Source organism: Arachis hypogaea, chromosome 11, assembly GCF_003086295.3.
Source record: "Arachis hypogaea cultivar Tifrunner chromosome 11, arahy.Tifrunner.gnm2.J5K5, whole genome shotgun sequence".
Classification (NCBI taxonomy): Eukaryota; Viridiplantae; Streptophyta; class Magnoliopsida; order Fabales; family Fabaceae; genus Arachis; species Arachis hypogaea.
The window spans coordinates 117,857,479-117,872,676 of record NC_092046.1 but is presented as its reverse complement, the minus strand read 5'-3'; the positions used below and the strand labels follow the sequence as shown (position 1 = coordinate 117,872,676).

Below are 15,198 nucleotides of genomic sequence, written 5' to 3'. Positions count from 1 at the left end.
GTCAGCTTTTGAGGTGGGAAAAATTTAGTCAGAAATCCGGTGACAACCTTATCCCAAGTATCCAGACTCTCCTTGGATTGAGAATCTAACCACAACTTTGCTCTATCCCTCACAGCAAATGGGAAGAGCATGAGTTTGTACACCTTAGGATTCACTCCATTGGTCTTCACAGTGTCACGAATCTGCAGAAAATCAGAAATAAACTGATTCGGGTCTTCCTGAGGAAGTCCATGATACTGACAATTTTATTGCACAAGAGTGACAAGCTGAGGCTTTAGTTCAAAATTATTTGCAGCTATGGGAGGCACCACAATACTTTTTCCATAAAGATATGCATTAGGAGCAGTGTAAGAGCCAAGCACTCTTCTAGGTTCCTCATTCCCAATTGGATTTGCCATATTAGCATTAGCAGCATTATTATGATCCATGTTAGACTCTGCAGCCTTGTACAGTCTTGCTTGTTGTAAACGCTGCCTGAAAGTCCTTTCAGGTTCAGGATCAAAGTCTAATAGAGGTTCCTTGTCCCTGTTCCTGCTCATAAACAGACAAAAGACAAGAAAAGATGAAACTCTCTACGTCAGAGTGTAGAGAATTCCCAGTGAGGTAACCTGTGTAAAGAAATAATAATAAAAAAAATATGTTGAATAAAATAAACACTAAAATTCGAAAATTACTATTAAAATTAAGAAAAAAACTTCGAAATTATTAGGCAAATTAAGTAAGAAAAATTAAAATAAGACTAACTGGGGACACCAAACTTAATTTCAGAAATAAAAAAATATTAATATTAATTTAATTATATATATATATATATATATTTTATTTTAATTAAAACTAAATAATAAAAGAAAAGAGAAAGAAAACGAAACAGGAGAGGGGGTACTAACGAAAAAGAGAGAAAAAAAATTAAAGGAACGAAAAATAAACAAATAATAAAAAAAATAATAATTAGTAAAAGTAAAATAAAACTAATTAAAAGAAAAATTATCTAATCTAGGGAATCAAACAACGAGTAGTTGTCAATCACAATCAATCTCCGGCAACGGCGCCAAAAACTTAGTGCAGAATTTACAACCACAAACTAACTGGCAAGTGCACCGGGTCGTACCAAGTAGTACCTCAAGTGAATGAGGGTCGATCCCACGAGGATTGATGGACTAAGCAACAATGGTTGATTAATTTACTTAGTTAGACAAGCAGAAAATGATGTTTTAAGAGTTCAAACGCATTAACAATAATTCCAGAAAATTAATAAAACAAGCAGTAGTAATGGAGTTGTGAATAATATATAGAGAAACAGTTAAGGCTTTAGAGATATTTATTTTCCGGATTGACTTTTCTTACTAACTATTTTAATCATGCAAGAATTAATTCATGGCAAACTATATATGACTAAGCCCTAATTCCTTAGACCTTCTTAGTCTACTCTAACTTTCATCAACCGTCAATTCCTTTGTCACTTAATTCCAATTAGAGGATGATGTTCAATTCTAGTTCACATGCCACAAAAACTCTAATTACCCAAATATAAAAGGATTATATGTCACGTATCCCGTTAAGTCCAGATAATTAGAAGTTTAGGAGAAATTATTTTCAAGTTGTTGTTCAAGTAAAGAGCTTTTCCAAGTTATACAAGAACTCAATTAGAACAAGGGTCATACTTCCATTCCACCCAGATTCATAAAATAAAGAACGAAAACAATTCATGAATTATAAATCAATACATGAATTAAAATAGAAAAATAATAGTATCAATCCATACAATAGATAGAGCTCCTAACCTTAACAGTGGAGGTTTAGTTGCTCATGGTTCAGAGAGAAAACTAGGATTCGTAAAAACTGTAAAGTGCGGAATGAGGTAGAAGAGAAGAGAGCCCAAAGGGCTGATTCTTTTCCCTTTTATATCTAATCCTCGTTAATGTAAAATATATTTTCTAAAACTAAAATAATATCTTTTCTTAATTGTAAATAAAATAAAAGTTAAATCAAAATTAATTTGATTGCAGAGATTGAGGAGTGTGGGGACCATTGGATTCATTAAGCTCCATGCTGAACTTGGCTTTTCCCAAGTTCAACGTGGAGAAGGCAGAGTGTTCTTTAGCATGTTCCTTTGAATCCACACTGAACTTGGCTTTTCGTAAGTTCAGCGTGTGCTTCCCTGGGAGTTCTCAAATCCACGCTGAACTTGGCAGGAACCAAGTTCAATGTGGAGGATACAGAGGTTGCTGGAGGAGAACTGTGCACTATTATATATCGTTGGAAAGTCCTGAAAGTTAACTTTTCAATGCCGCTGGAATCACGTCAATTAGATCTCTGTAGCTCAAGTTATTTCTGTTTGAGTGCAAGGAGGTAAGGATTGACAGCATCATTTGCTTTCTTCCTTTTCTACTACAAAACTCCGTCAAATCCCTTCGAATGCTACCTGAAATAAATAGAATTGTGCACAACTCAAAGTAACATCCATAGTGGCCAAAAGATATTTAAATTTTGATTAAACTTAGCAATTCAAGTACAAATTCACAAGGAAAAGATAGATAAGATGCTCATGCATCACCGTGGCATAAATATTTAATACACAAATATTTAATAAGTGCAATTAAAAGTAAATCAATCATCACTACATCAATCTTAATATAATTAATAAACACTAATTAAAAGCATAAGCACATAAATAAATACTAAATAATAAACACTAATTATTATTTAACTTCATCAATAACTAACTACAAATAATGTTATTAACTAAAGAAACACACAAACAAATGCTAATTACGTATATTATCACATGTCATGTAACTATTTGTTCACATAGATCAATATAAATTATTATAAAATTCTAATCCTTCGTGTATACCTATAGGCAATTACGTACCTGCATTCATATACTCCAGAAACTCCGGAGCATACATGGCTTCCAAGTCCAAAGCTCGCATGAAAGACGGCTCCTCAAACGAATGTTCATTTGCGAGTGCATTTGCCACGTCAGCTACATTTGGTGCCACAGTGCCATCACCTTGGTCTTCGTCTCCATCAGGACCAACAACTTCGTAATTGCTTTCAAACTCTTCCTCACTGTCGCTGTTATAATCTTCCCGGTCAATATTTCGATTGGCTTCAGACGGTTCGAATTCAACACACACCTCAATGAACGATATCTGACCGCGACTTTCAATGTACATTGAAAATATCTCTTGCATGCTCGCTTCATCTGTTACATATTTCGTCTGAAATTGAACAAATCCACCAAATACAGGTATGGAATACCTGTATAAAATACATGATATTCTTCTAAACAACCCAGATTCTATCTTCTCACAAATCACACATTTTAGTTCCTCGAATGAGATTGTGAATGGAATACCAATATCTAACGGATTTTCACAAATAAATTTCACTCCTTCAACTGTTTCTAACAAAATCTGACCGAAATAATATACTTTCAGTAAGATTTTATCATCCATTTTTCTCACTCATATGAATAAACTTCACACTCATTATTTTTCTTCGTAAGAGAGAAAGATAGATGGAGGTGTTGAGAGAAGAAGACGATGAACTGAAGAAATACTCTTATCAGTACAATACAAGCTACCTACACTTATATAATGGTAAAAAAAATATTATACTCAATTCGGACCCACCGATTACCATTAATATATTCAAAAAAAAAATTTTATCCAAACTCGGAGGGTCTGTTTTTTTTTTTAGAAAAAAAAAAAAATTAATCGGACGGTACGATTAGTTAACCGTGAATTTCAAATTTTTCCTCCCTTACAATTCGGACCATCCGATTTGGTAACCCAATTTTTTTTTTTTTTGCACAGAACTCGAATGGTCCGATTTTTTCCACCAGGTTTCAGACAAAAATTATCCCAAATTTATGTATAGTACCCCCATAATCTATAACAACGCATAACACACATGTATATGGCATATCTAAGGCCTGAATCATACTTACTCAATTTTTGACACCTTGATAGACGTTTATTTTTTCGTAAAATTTAAAATTAAAGAAAAAGTCCCTAGAGGTGCCAAACTAAATGGAACTAGAAATCAATAGTTGGCCCAAGATAGAACCTAGTTCTAAGTTCTAACGGTTGCATACTTTGAAAAAGGCATACGTCATCCTTACTCCTTAAGTTAAAAATACAATTAAAATGAAATATTCATGCTTCAATTTTTAAATAGAGTAAGACTCCACTAAGACTATCTCCAATAAGGAACTCATCCCAATTTCTATTTATGGTTTAACTGTCATAAAAAGTAACTCCACATCAGTTTTTACGTCATAAACATTAAATAAGAACTCAAAGCATCTCTCTCTTCTCCATTAGAAGGAATTAACTTTAGTCCCTGTTGTGGTTCCACTTAATTAATTAATTAAAATACTTAAAATTTAATATAATTAATTTTTTTAATAATATTATTTAAATTTATAAATTTAAAAATAATTCACTATTAAATGATATTAATATTAAATAAATTCATATATAACAATAATACATAATATATAATTCGGGATTACACTAATTTGTAAAATTACTTAATACAAAGAAAAACATAATTAAGCTCTATATTTAATGACAAGCATTGTAAAATTGACATATGTGTTCAATCAAGTCCTCTTTCAATTGTCTATGCTGCTGCTTATTTCGAAGTTGGGCGTTTCTTTGAAAAAATTGATGGTATGGTGCAAAATCTTCTTCTCCCAACTGAGGTTGTGATAAACCATTTTCGACATCATCATACTCTCAGCCTTGAGTACAATTTTAATAATGTGGTTAGAATTTTAAATTTTAAAAATAAAAATAATCAACCCAACCAACAATAACAATTATTTTGTAAGGTGTAAAAATTAAATTTATTTTTTAATATAAATAAATTTAATTAATTATAATTTAATATAATGATATAAATAATATTTATTATTATTTATAACATAAATAATTAATATAAATCATTAATTAAATAAAAATTTAATTATTTAATCTAATTAATTATTATAATTATTAATAAATTAATTATGATTTAATTATTAATTAAATAATTAATATAAATCATTAATTAAATAAAAATATAATTATTTATTTAAATAATAACTTGCCATTTGTCAAGTTATTATTGGTCATCCCAAGTCCTATCCAGAGGGACTCATTCCTTTTAAAAATCGTGTGGGACCTTCTCCACTTCCCTTCATCGGTTGGAAACTCTCTCGGTCAGAAAAAGTGGTATTAGCACTCAAGCGTTGGAGTTGCTCTAAGGGCCAGTTTCGGTAACCAGTTTAGTTAAGTTCTTTTTGAAAAAAATGCTTAAACAATAAATGACTATATTAAAAGTAGCTTATAAATAAGTTATTTTATATTCAAATTTTTAGTTTTAAACTATAGAAATGTGATAAAAAGTAACAGTATTATGAGAGAAGTAATTTTTTTTAACTTCTCCATAAACTCCTAAATAACTTCTTAGAAAACCGCAATTTGATTTTAAAAATTACACCAGACATTAATATTACTATTTTTCATAAGTCAAAAGCTAAAAAAAATATTTTTAAAGCTTTCCAAACGGACCTAAACCCAAAACTCAAAAGGAGCCAAATTCCCTTTATAAATGGTGTTCGAAGAGAAAGCATTAAAAATTAAAATAGAAAATGACGTCTAAAAATTGAGATTGATTTATAAAATAGATCTATCAACGATAGTAAAATACACGGATTAATTTACAGAAGCCTACCTCCTGTTTCATCTTCCTATTCCAGGAGCAAGTAACAAGCAAAACTAGAATTCCATTACCCAAAAAATAAAAAATAAATAAAATAAAGAATGGTATTCAAAAAGGACATTTATACAGGGCTATGTTAAACTATCCAAGCTCCACTGTACATCATATAATATTTCGAAGCTAAGTTATGAGTGCAAAACTTGTTCTCTGTACCTTCCATTGAATTCTATCTGTTATCTCATGTTGCAGCACTGAGGCCATGTTTGGTTCTCCAATTTTTCCCACAAGCACAACATCTGCCTAGGGGATTGGTAATGTGCTGTGAAATATCCTTCTATGCAGCCATATTGGCAGAACTTCAAGCTATGCAGATAGCGCACCGGTTTTGTGCTGTTAAATTGCCCTACCCACATTCCCATACTCACATCTTCCATCTTAAATAACTGCATAAAGAAGCAGCAGCACAACAAACATAGCTTTAGCGCCAACACCAGTGGAAAACTAGAATAATTAGATGCACTGTTATGGTGATTAAATGTAGAGCCATAAAGGAGTTGACTAACTCTTAATCTATGCATCTCAAATTCAGATACAATGTACTCTGCTATATCAGAAGACAAAATATAACCCGGTCCATTAGCATATGGAGGATAATCCTCTTCTGGCCACTCCTGAAACATTAAGAAAAGAAACTAATCAACATTTAATACAGACAGCATGTTTCCGGCAAGAGTTACGTCTGACAATGGTGAAGAGCTTAAGGGAAAGTAAATTTTAATCATAATCGGTTCGGGTAGAGAGTTCTTTCCAAAACCACTCTGCATTTCAAGGCATGATGATGTGTATGGTAAAAATGGTTAGGAAGTATGATCTTCCCACTCATACATTCAGCTACCTGGTGAGACGGTTATGCAGTGGTATGAACAGAATTTAAGAAGAAAGAATGAAATAAAGCTAAACAGTTAAGAATTGACTGAATATTCAGTGCGTATAGATTAGATTTGCAATTCATTTTTTCATCAAATCCCATTTATACCATTATTCAAACCAGGATATAAACAGTCTTGGTCCTAACCAGTTCATTATTTTTCTAGACAATCCCAATACTGAACTCTGAAAACAGCATCACAAAAGGCTCTTGATGGATTACCTCATATGTCACAGCCCATTTACCATGCCGCAAAGGCTTGTGGTGGTAATTCATGTTCCCAAAATAAAAGCTTATATAATCTGGAACCTGTCTTGCTTTGTCTAAAAAAGCATCCAGATTTATGAACGTGTCATCGTCACCTTTCATGATATGTTTAGCAGACACCTTGTGAACCTACAAATAACAAAGATCATCTTGCATATTGCCGGAAAAGTATCGCTTTCTCATACCTGAAATTGCTTCAACAATCAACAACTTACTCCATATTCACATATCGCAACAGTTTTCAACACAACAAGTTCGTAGTTATCCATGTAAGGCACTATAATTATATCACCAAAATACTCCGCCTCCTTCTTCAATTGTACATTAACTTCTTTCCTTTTGTGCTGTAAAAGTATTCAAATTTTGAGAAACCTATGAGGATAAAATCTTAAACAACCCCATGTCGCACAACTACTACCAGCACACAAATATAAAAAAGAAAAGGGAAAATTGTGAACATGACACCATTACCAGTGCTACAAAGAAACGAGCCACCAATTGTGAAGATTTGATAAGACTATGCTGCATCCACGTCTTCCTGGCAGCCATACGCTCAGCAAAATGGTTTCCAGCAGAGAGAATGCCAATAAGCATCTCTACATTAGAGTCATGAAGCGTCGGGGAAATCCATGTTGGTGACATTTCAAGATATTGCTCTGGTGAAAAACTAGGATGCGATGAAGGCAGAGAAGCGGCAACTATAGACTGAACATCAACATCCCCCATCAAAGTAAGTCCTGTGGCATCCTCAAGCGCAAAGCCCTGTTTAAATTAACAGGCAATACTAAGAAATTTATGCAAGCACATCTTCAGGTCGACAAGTTGGACATTACTCACAGTGCGATAAGGAAAAGAAGCAACATGTCTACCGTCAACATTAACATGATAGCCCTCGAATCCGGCACTAAGAGTAAGAACAAATAGGCTGTCCTCTGCAAATGGGAATGGCCAGTCAGCTGTCACTGATTTCCGGCCAGCCATCCTTTTCATCCACCAAGCTGCCTTGGATTGTTCTTCATCTGTGCTATCATCCTTTCTCCACTTTTCACACTTTACCAGCCCATCAACTGTATCCGACACATAAGGAATGGTTCAATTCAATGGAATCACAAAGTTAAAATACAATACAGGTTAATAGTGCACTTTCCACTCAATCTCATGAATTGATAGTTTGTATCCAAATTCTTTAATAATAATGATATCACAAAAAAAGGACAATTCCTAATAAAATACAATAAAGGTTAATAGTGCACACTCCACATCCTACACCTAAGTCCCTATAAAAATCAGCAAACAAAACGTTTATCCATAATAACAATCAATTCAAGGTTTACTTAGAGACACAACCACTTAATGGATGTCAATATTTAAAGAATTCCTTTTATCCTCCTCATTTTGAAAGATATAAAAATTGGTAAATACTCACGTGAAGTTATCTTCATGTGAAAATAATAGTAGAAAACTTTTAGACATTAATTTAGTCAAACATGCTAAACAATCTAATAGGTTTTATTCATCATCTTTACACAAAGACAACATCATATAGGTAATCACCATAAAAATTATGCAATGATAAAAATGTTCGTCATATACTCATCAATCATAGGAAGGCCCTACACCAGAATCATTCTCACTTCCTCCGTACCCTTCAACCATAGCTATCTCATGGCACACACTATACATGCCTCTCACGTCCAATTTCATCACATAGTTACATGGCAAGCATCACATATTTCTCACGTCAGAAATTATAATCCTCCTAATAAGTCCTTCTAAATTGGAATAATATCAATTGCTTTCTAAAATTTGAACACATTGAAAATATCTCCGGAAAGTTTAAAATGGTTTTTAGCATACATCATTACTCCTCATTCATGAACCACATAATAGCAAGAAAGCAAAACCACATTTTCACATTGTCTAACTCTCCCAATGGATCCTAATATTTTAAAAAATATAATAATAAGTACCGGTTTCTTCATCAGCCCTAGATTTCCAACCGTCACAGCGCAAGGAGGTGCCCCACTGCATCCTGTAACACGTGTTGAGCTCGATCACCGGTTTCCCGCTCCAATCCCCTTTCAACCGCGGATTAAAATGCAGTATCCGCGGCGGTTCCTCACCGTCAACCGTCCTCAGCCCCTGCAGCTCCATCACGAAATGCGAAACCACCCTCCCTCCTCCTCCTGCTCCCTCCTCGTACCACGCCTCCCCATTCGAAGAACCTGTCACGTGCGCCTTCCGTGGCTTCCCTACCACGGTCACGTGCGAACCCAAGGTGAGCCCACACGGGATCTCCACTACCTTCCCTCGGGCCTCGAACTCCGCCCCGGTCAAAGAAACGGACTGCGGGCACGACCCTATCAGATTTTCGGTATCCTCGGTTGAGATTCCTTGCTCGATTCCGGATTCAAGCTCCTCCCATACCTTCTTCCCTTCTTGGCGCGCATGCCTTGCGGTTTCGTGGATCGGTCCGTCGGAGTGGTCCAAAACGGCTTCGTCGTCGAAGATTCTCGAAACGAAGGCGTAGGTTTGTCGTTCTCCTTCTGGTTGAAGGCTTGTGAGTGACACGCGCTGGGACAAGAGACTGGGGGAATCATCGAGTTTGTTAGAGCGGGTGGCGAGTTCATTGGTGGAGCGGTTAGTAGTTGTTTTTGTGTAGAAGAAGAAGGGGATTTCGAAGATGAAAATCAAGAGGTATAATAACGATACAAATACCAGAACCTGAATGGTTCGTTGCCTACTCAACGACACAACCGTTTCGAATTTACCTCCTCTCCCTCCTCCTCCTCCTCTCTTCATCCCTCAAATTTTCTGTTCTTCACCGCCACCTCCACCGCTACCACCTCCAAAATTGAAAAAAGAATTAACAGAAAAAAATTGAAGAAGTGTGTTTCTGCGTGAGGTCCAATAATTGGGTGGAAATACAATGGGGATTTTCTTATTCTTTTTGTTTATTTATTTTAATTTAGCGTGTATGAGTGGGTTTTATTTATTTATTTATTTGATTGTTTCAGGGCGGTGATGATTTTAAATGGATATTCATGTTGATGTTCCGGAAATGGGAGAAAAAAACAGAGGGTGGCGTGAATGGGAATGGAAATGAAAAGTGGGAATTGGAATGATTGGGCGATAGGAGTAGTGGCCATGAAGTGGTGAAGTCGGGGAGCTACGACTACTATTAACTTAGCGAATGAGGATTGAATTGGTGGTGAAGGGTGATGGTGATGAGTATGATGACGATGGATTGGTTTGAATTCCATAACGGGAAATATGGATGATGATGATGTTGAGAAGGGATACATTAATGAAGATGGCACTTGGAACGTAAACACCAACACTGCGTCAGTGCGTAAGACCATCTCCCACATTTTTATTTTTAATATTAATATTGGGTTAACAATGATTTTTTTTAAATTGTGATATACTGTAGTAATTTTTTAAAATGTAAGATGATTTAATTTACGGAGTATAAATCAGACTGTTCGATTTTTAAGATTGATGGTTTTTAGTGGCTAAGAAAAAGGGGTTGAATCTTAACCCATTTTTCACTCAATAATACTTGCTGGTCTTTGAAACAGTTTCTGGAGACTTTTTGCCTTTTTGTCTCGTACCCAGCCATGAGACTTTTCTTTTTGTCTCGTCGATCAGCACGAGATATTTTCAGTTTTATCTCCTAGGCAGCAGAAACATAAATGGAGTAGAAGAGAGACAGAATTACACCAAGATATATCCTGGTTCAGCTGCTAAGTGCAAGGCAGCCTACATCCAGTCTCCATCACAACAATGATGGAATTTCACTATAATCATTCTTGATTACAAACACCAGTTCTACCTAGGAACTACCCTTCCTATTCGGGACAAGTCCAGAATCTAAACCCAATCCTAAACTTGACTTGGTTACTACCAAGCTTTCACTACAAAGTGCTAACCCAACTTGCAAGGAAATTTCTACAGAATCATGAAACATAACACAGATGTACAAAGGACCTCTAAGGACATCTATGACTTTTTTTCTTTTAATTTTACACTCTCTGCCTTTTTCCGCTCTATGACTTTTTTATTACAAACCTCACTGTTTGCCTTTTTCCATGAGACTCAAGACATGACAAAATTAAACAGAAAAAATGAAAACATTGAAGGAGAAGAACTTCTATAAGCTTGGGGAGCTATAGGAACTCTGTGCTCACTCTTTTCCTTGAATCAAGCATTGACCGTTCACCCTTACTTATAGAGAGAAGCCTCCAAGGTTGAAAACCAACCAAACCAAGCCAATCTTCTTCTTATTCAACCAAAACCGGCTCGGCCAGAGAGAGAGAAGAGATAACACATGCAAAACTCAACATACAATTTACCTCTAGTCTTTCCTTGGTCACCAATCTTCATCAATCCGAGCCCTCCATCCTTGCCTTGCTCTCCAAGATGAATTTCTGGCCCTTGATGCTTCATGATGATGATAGCTTCATCTGCTCCAATCTCTGCCTCTTCCATCACGTAGCTACTCCAGCTACCTCCTCTGATGGTTGAGCAACATCAGAGTCAAGCCATCCTCTCCAAGGATCTTCTTCTCTGACCAAAATCTTCTCTTCCATTTTTGGTATGGAGAAGTCAAGATCTCTTCACAAAATCTTACCACAAGTGAATGAAAATCTTAGCCACAGCAAACTTTTAGTTTTCTTTTTCTTGCCATCATTGTGATGGTCTTGTGGCGTGCTTCATCTTCTCTTCGATGGCTAGCTTTAGCTTCCATGGTTGCTGCTGTGATATGACTGAAAGAGAGGAAGTGAAATGAGAGAGAGGAAAGAGAAATTATGAACAATAATTAATGAAACAAAGATAGAGAATAAAAGTGAATTAATTTCCCTCTCCTTTTGCTGACTAGCGTGTAGCTTTAGTGCTTGCAATCAAATCAAATGGCTTTATTCTCTCTCATGTTTCCAATGTAAGTATTAACTTCACTTTAATGAAATTTGAATTCCACCACCTGATAGAAATGGATTCCGTTGGAAGCAAGAAGTAATACATTTGCTTTCTCTTAAAATTGGTTTCGGACCAAACAAGCAAAAATTATTTGGACTTGTATCAATAATAATTAGAACTGGCCCAAACACTTCAGTCAATAATCATATAACAAGTTTTCATAAGGCTGAAATATAATTTTGTTGGGCTTAGGATCTTTTTTTTTCTTTTCGGCCCAATAAACCACAAATTGTTTCAACCACTTAATTTATCATTTTTATAGCCAAGGCTGAATATATGAATTCATGTTGGGCTAACCAATTTATTCGGCCCAACAGAAACCTGCACCAACAAAATTATTAATTAAACAAGTATGAATTAAGATTAAATTAATAATTTTGTAAATAATTATTTTAATAATGTTTAGTCATCACAAAAGTTAATTTAGAGTTTTCCAAACTCATCAATCTCCCCCTTGATGACAAACATTATTAAAAATTGAAATGAAAAGAAACTAGAGATTAGAGTATTGAATACTCCTTTTGCAAATTAGTATCTCTCCCCCTTTTCAATTGTCACAAGGCTCCCCCTTAATATATGCTATTTTACCAAGGAAAGCTTTATACCTGTAACAATTTTGATCAAGCCTAAGGCAACAATGTTATTCAACATATTCATTATATAATGTTAAATGGCTTGATTTATGAGTATAATTGAATGATAATCAAAATTTATTTGTTATCAATAATTTGATTTTCTGCTCAATCTCATAAAAGCAATTTTGGTACCAACAAAATTGATGTTTCCTGAAGCAGCTTTTCAAGCCTTTTTGAGAATATTTTCCAATGAGCAAATCAGAGCAAATTAATTTTGGCAAAAAATATTTCTAGTCAAGCATGATCATCTCAAACCATAGCAACTATCACAACTTAAAGGAACTGCCAAAAATAAATCCAAAACAGTAGATTTTATCAAGGTAAGGCAAAAGTATCACAATCACAATAATCCTCATTTTACCAAGATAAGTCAAAATAAATTTCAGACAACAATCAAGGTGGAACATGTGCATTATCAACATTAAACATATTATCACAACAAGAAATCGAAACTTGAAACAAGGGAGATCATGAATCCTCAAAAGGATTGCATCCCTGTTTTGTTGTTAATTTCAATTTTCCTGCACCATTTCTCCCCCTTTTGACATCAAGGGCTCCTGCAAAAAAAAAAGGATATAGAACACAAAATATGCAAAATATACACAAAATGTTAAAAGTGTATCATCAAGTCATAGGTCCAATAGTATCCAAACAGACAAAATAGAGTATCAAATTGAGCCTAAATATGCCAATATCAAATACTAAACAGATTAATCATCAGATAAATGAAGCTCAGATTCCTCAACCCCTTCGTCACTAGCATCGCCGAACTCCTCCTCAAGGCTTTCCAGCATCAGACTTACCATATCCTTGCACCTCATCCAAGCTTTCTCATTCTAATAGGCTAGCTTGCGTGCCGCCTTATGGGATTGTATCATGAGTTCTGACATATTTGAAAATTCTGTGAGAATTTCTTTGATAGATTCGGTTGTCTTAGAGGACTCAGGCCGACTCTCATAGTCACTCTCTGAAGCCACATATTTCTTGTCCTTGGTTCCTTTAATAGCTCCACCTCCTTTGATCATAGACACCTTGTTTTCTACAGCCTCATTTAGGAGATCAATTTTAAAATATTCAAAAATACTTGTTAAAAACATACCATAAGGCAAGTTCGCCTTTTTGGTGCTTTTAATTGACTCCCACATGTGTCTGATCATGAGGTAACCAAATGATATAGGAGTAGATGTAACAAGAGCAAAAATAATGAGAGAGTCAGAGAATGTTACTCTATTATGGGAGCCGCTTTGAGGGGTCAGGATGTGGGTGATGATCCTGTGAAGCAGAGAGTTGGTGGGACCGAGGGCTTTGTGGGTAGGAGTAGTCCCATCCAAACCAGAGAGATTTTCATAGTTGTGTTGAAGAACAATCTTATAGGTGACGCCGACCTGTGAGTCCCACTTCTCGGCCATATATGCTCTCCGCCCTTCCTCTTTGTAGCCTAGAGCCGTCCCAATAGTTCCAGTGTCAAGAGTTATGTGAACCCTCTTCACATATGAGTGGATGATGCCATCAATGAGTCGCATGTTGGCATAGAATTCACGAACCAAACGGGGGTAAACCGGTTTCTGGATGTGGAGCAGTGGAGTCCATTGAAGAAGTTCAAAAAGAGAAGAAACATTTATGCCTTTGTTGGTAGAGAGTCAAGATTGACTAGATAGGTTGCACAGAGATGACGTTTTTACAGAACCTCTTTGTGGAATTCATATGAAGCACAGGAGTTGAACCTGGCAGGATCATAGTGAGAGTGTGGTTTGCTGAATTTGTTCTTGAAATCCAAGGACTCCAGGTTTGCTGGTTCCTTGGTGTTGTTCAGCGCGAACCCTTTAGTTTTCTAAGCACTCCTTCCGGGTGTGGCTTTCTTCGGTGGAGATGGTGGTGGTAATGGAATAGGTGAGGTGTGTGATTCTTCCTCTTCTGCCACAGGAACCTTTTCTTTCTTCTTCCTTGAAGAAGTTTTCGTGGCTATGACCTTCCTTCTCATGGTGTCGGTTTATTTTGAGGGTGGTGAGGGAGAAGATGAGGATGTAGAATGGATATGGATGTGAGTGTGAGTTTGTGGTGTGGAAGGTTTTTGAGAGAATAGAATCCTTTCACTTTTTCTAGGGGCGGTTTTCTTTTTCATGGTAATGAAAATGGAGAAGTGGAAGATGGGGGGTTGAATAGAAACCGAATTGAGTGAGGGAGGAGGGAGGTTAGGGAAGCATTAAATGTGGAGTGGAGAGAGAATTGGAGGGAATTTAATGACCATTAAGGAGCGGTTAATACCCAAAGGAGTTTCTCTTTTATTTTAAATAAACTGAAAAGTGGTTTCCTAGAATCAATGGATTAGTTGAAGAAAAAGATTTGATTTGACAACATCCTCTTCCAACAAGATTTGATGAGACAACAAAAGGAGATTGTGATTTACACAAAGAGAAACTAACAAAACGGTCAGAGTAGGGTCAAGAAAATTTGGTGGGGCCCATAAGAATTAATTTCGGCGCAGTCTCCCCCTTGATCACAGCCCTTCCAACACACTCTGATTTTTATCTCCTACTTTCCTACGAGACAAAACTGAGCAGAATCAAAATTTTCACAAGTTATCAATAGAACTTAAATCAATCATTCCTAAACGTTTTCTCAAAGTGCAGGATTTGTCTTCACAGAGGGGTTTTGTAAAAATGTCAGCAAGTT

The 15,198-nt window shown here is 35.7% G+C and overlaps 1 protein-coding gene across 1 annotated transcript; it reads right to left on the bottom strand.

Moving 5' to 3' along the window:
- Positions 1-5,650: 5,650 nt before the first annotated feature.
- Positions 5,651-10,397, bottom strand: LOC112721677 (hydroxyproline O-galactosyltransferase GALT6). The gene is made up of 7 exons (XM_025772716.3): positions 8,881-10,397; positions 7,748-7,977; positions 7,382-7,672; positions 7,126-7,254; positions 6,866-7,039; positions 6,279-6,386; positions 5,651-6,158 (listed from the first exon to the last, which is right to left on the bottom strand). Exons 1-7 carry the CDS (start codon positions 9,710-9,712, stop codon positions 5,949-5,951), a joined length of 1,974 nt encoding a protein of 657 aa, XP_025628501.1. The 5' UTR covers positions 9,713-10,397; the 3' UTR covers positions 5,651-5,948.
- Positions 10,398-15,198: the final 4,801 nt, after the last annotated feature.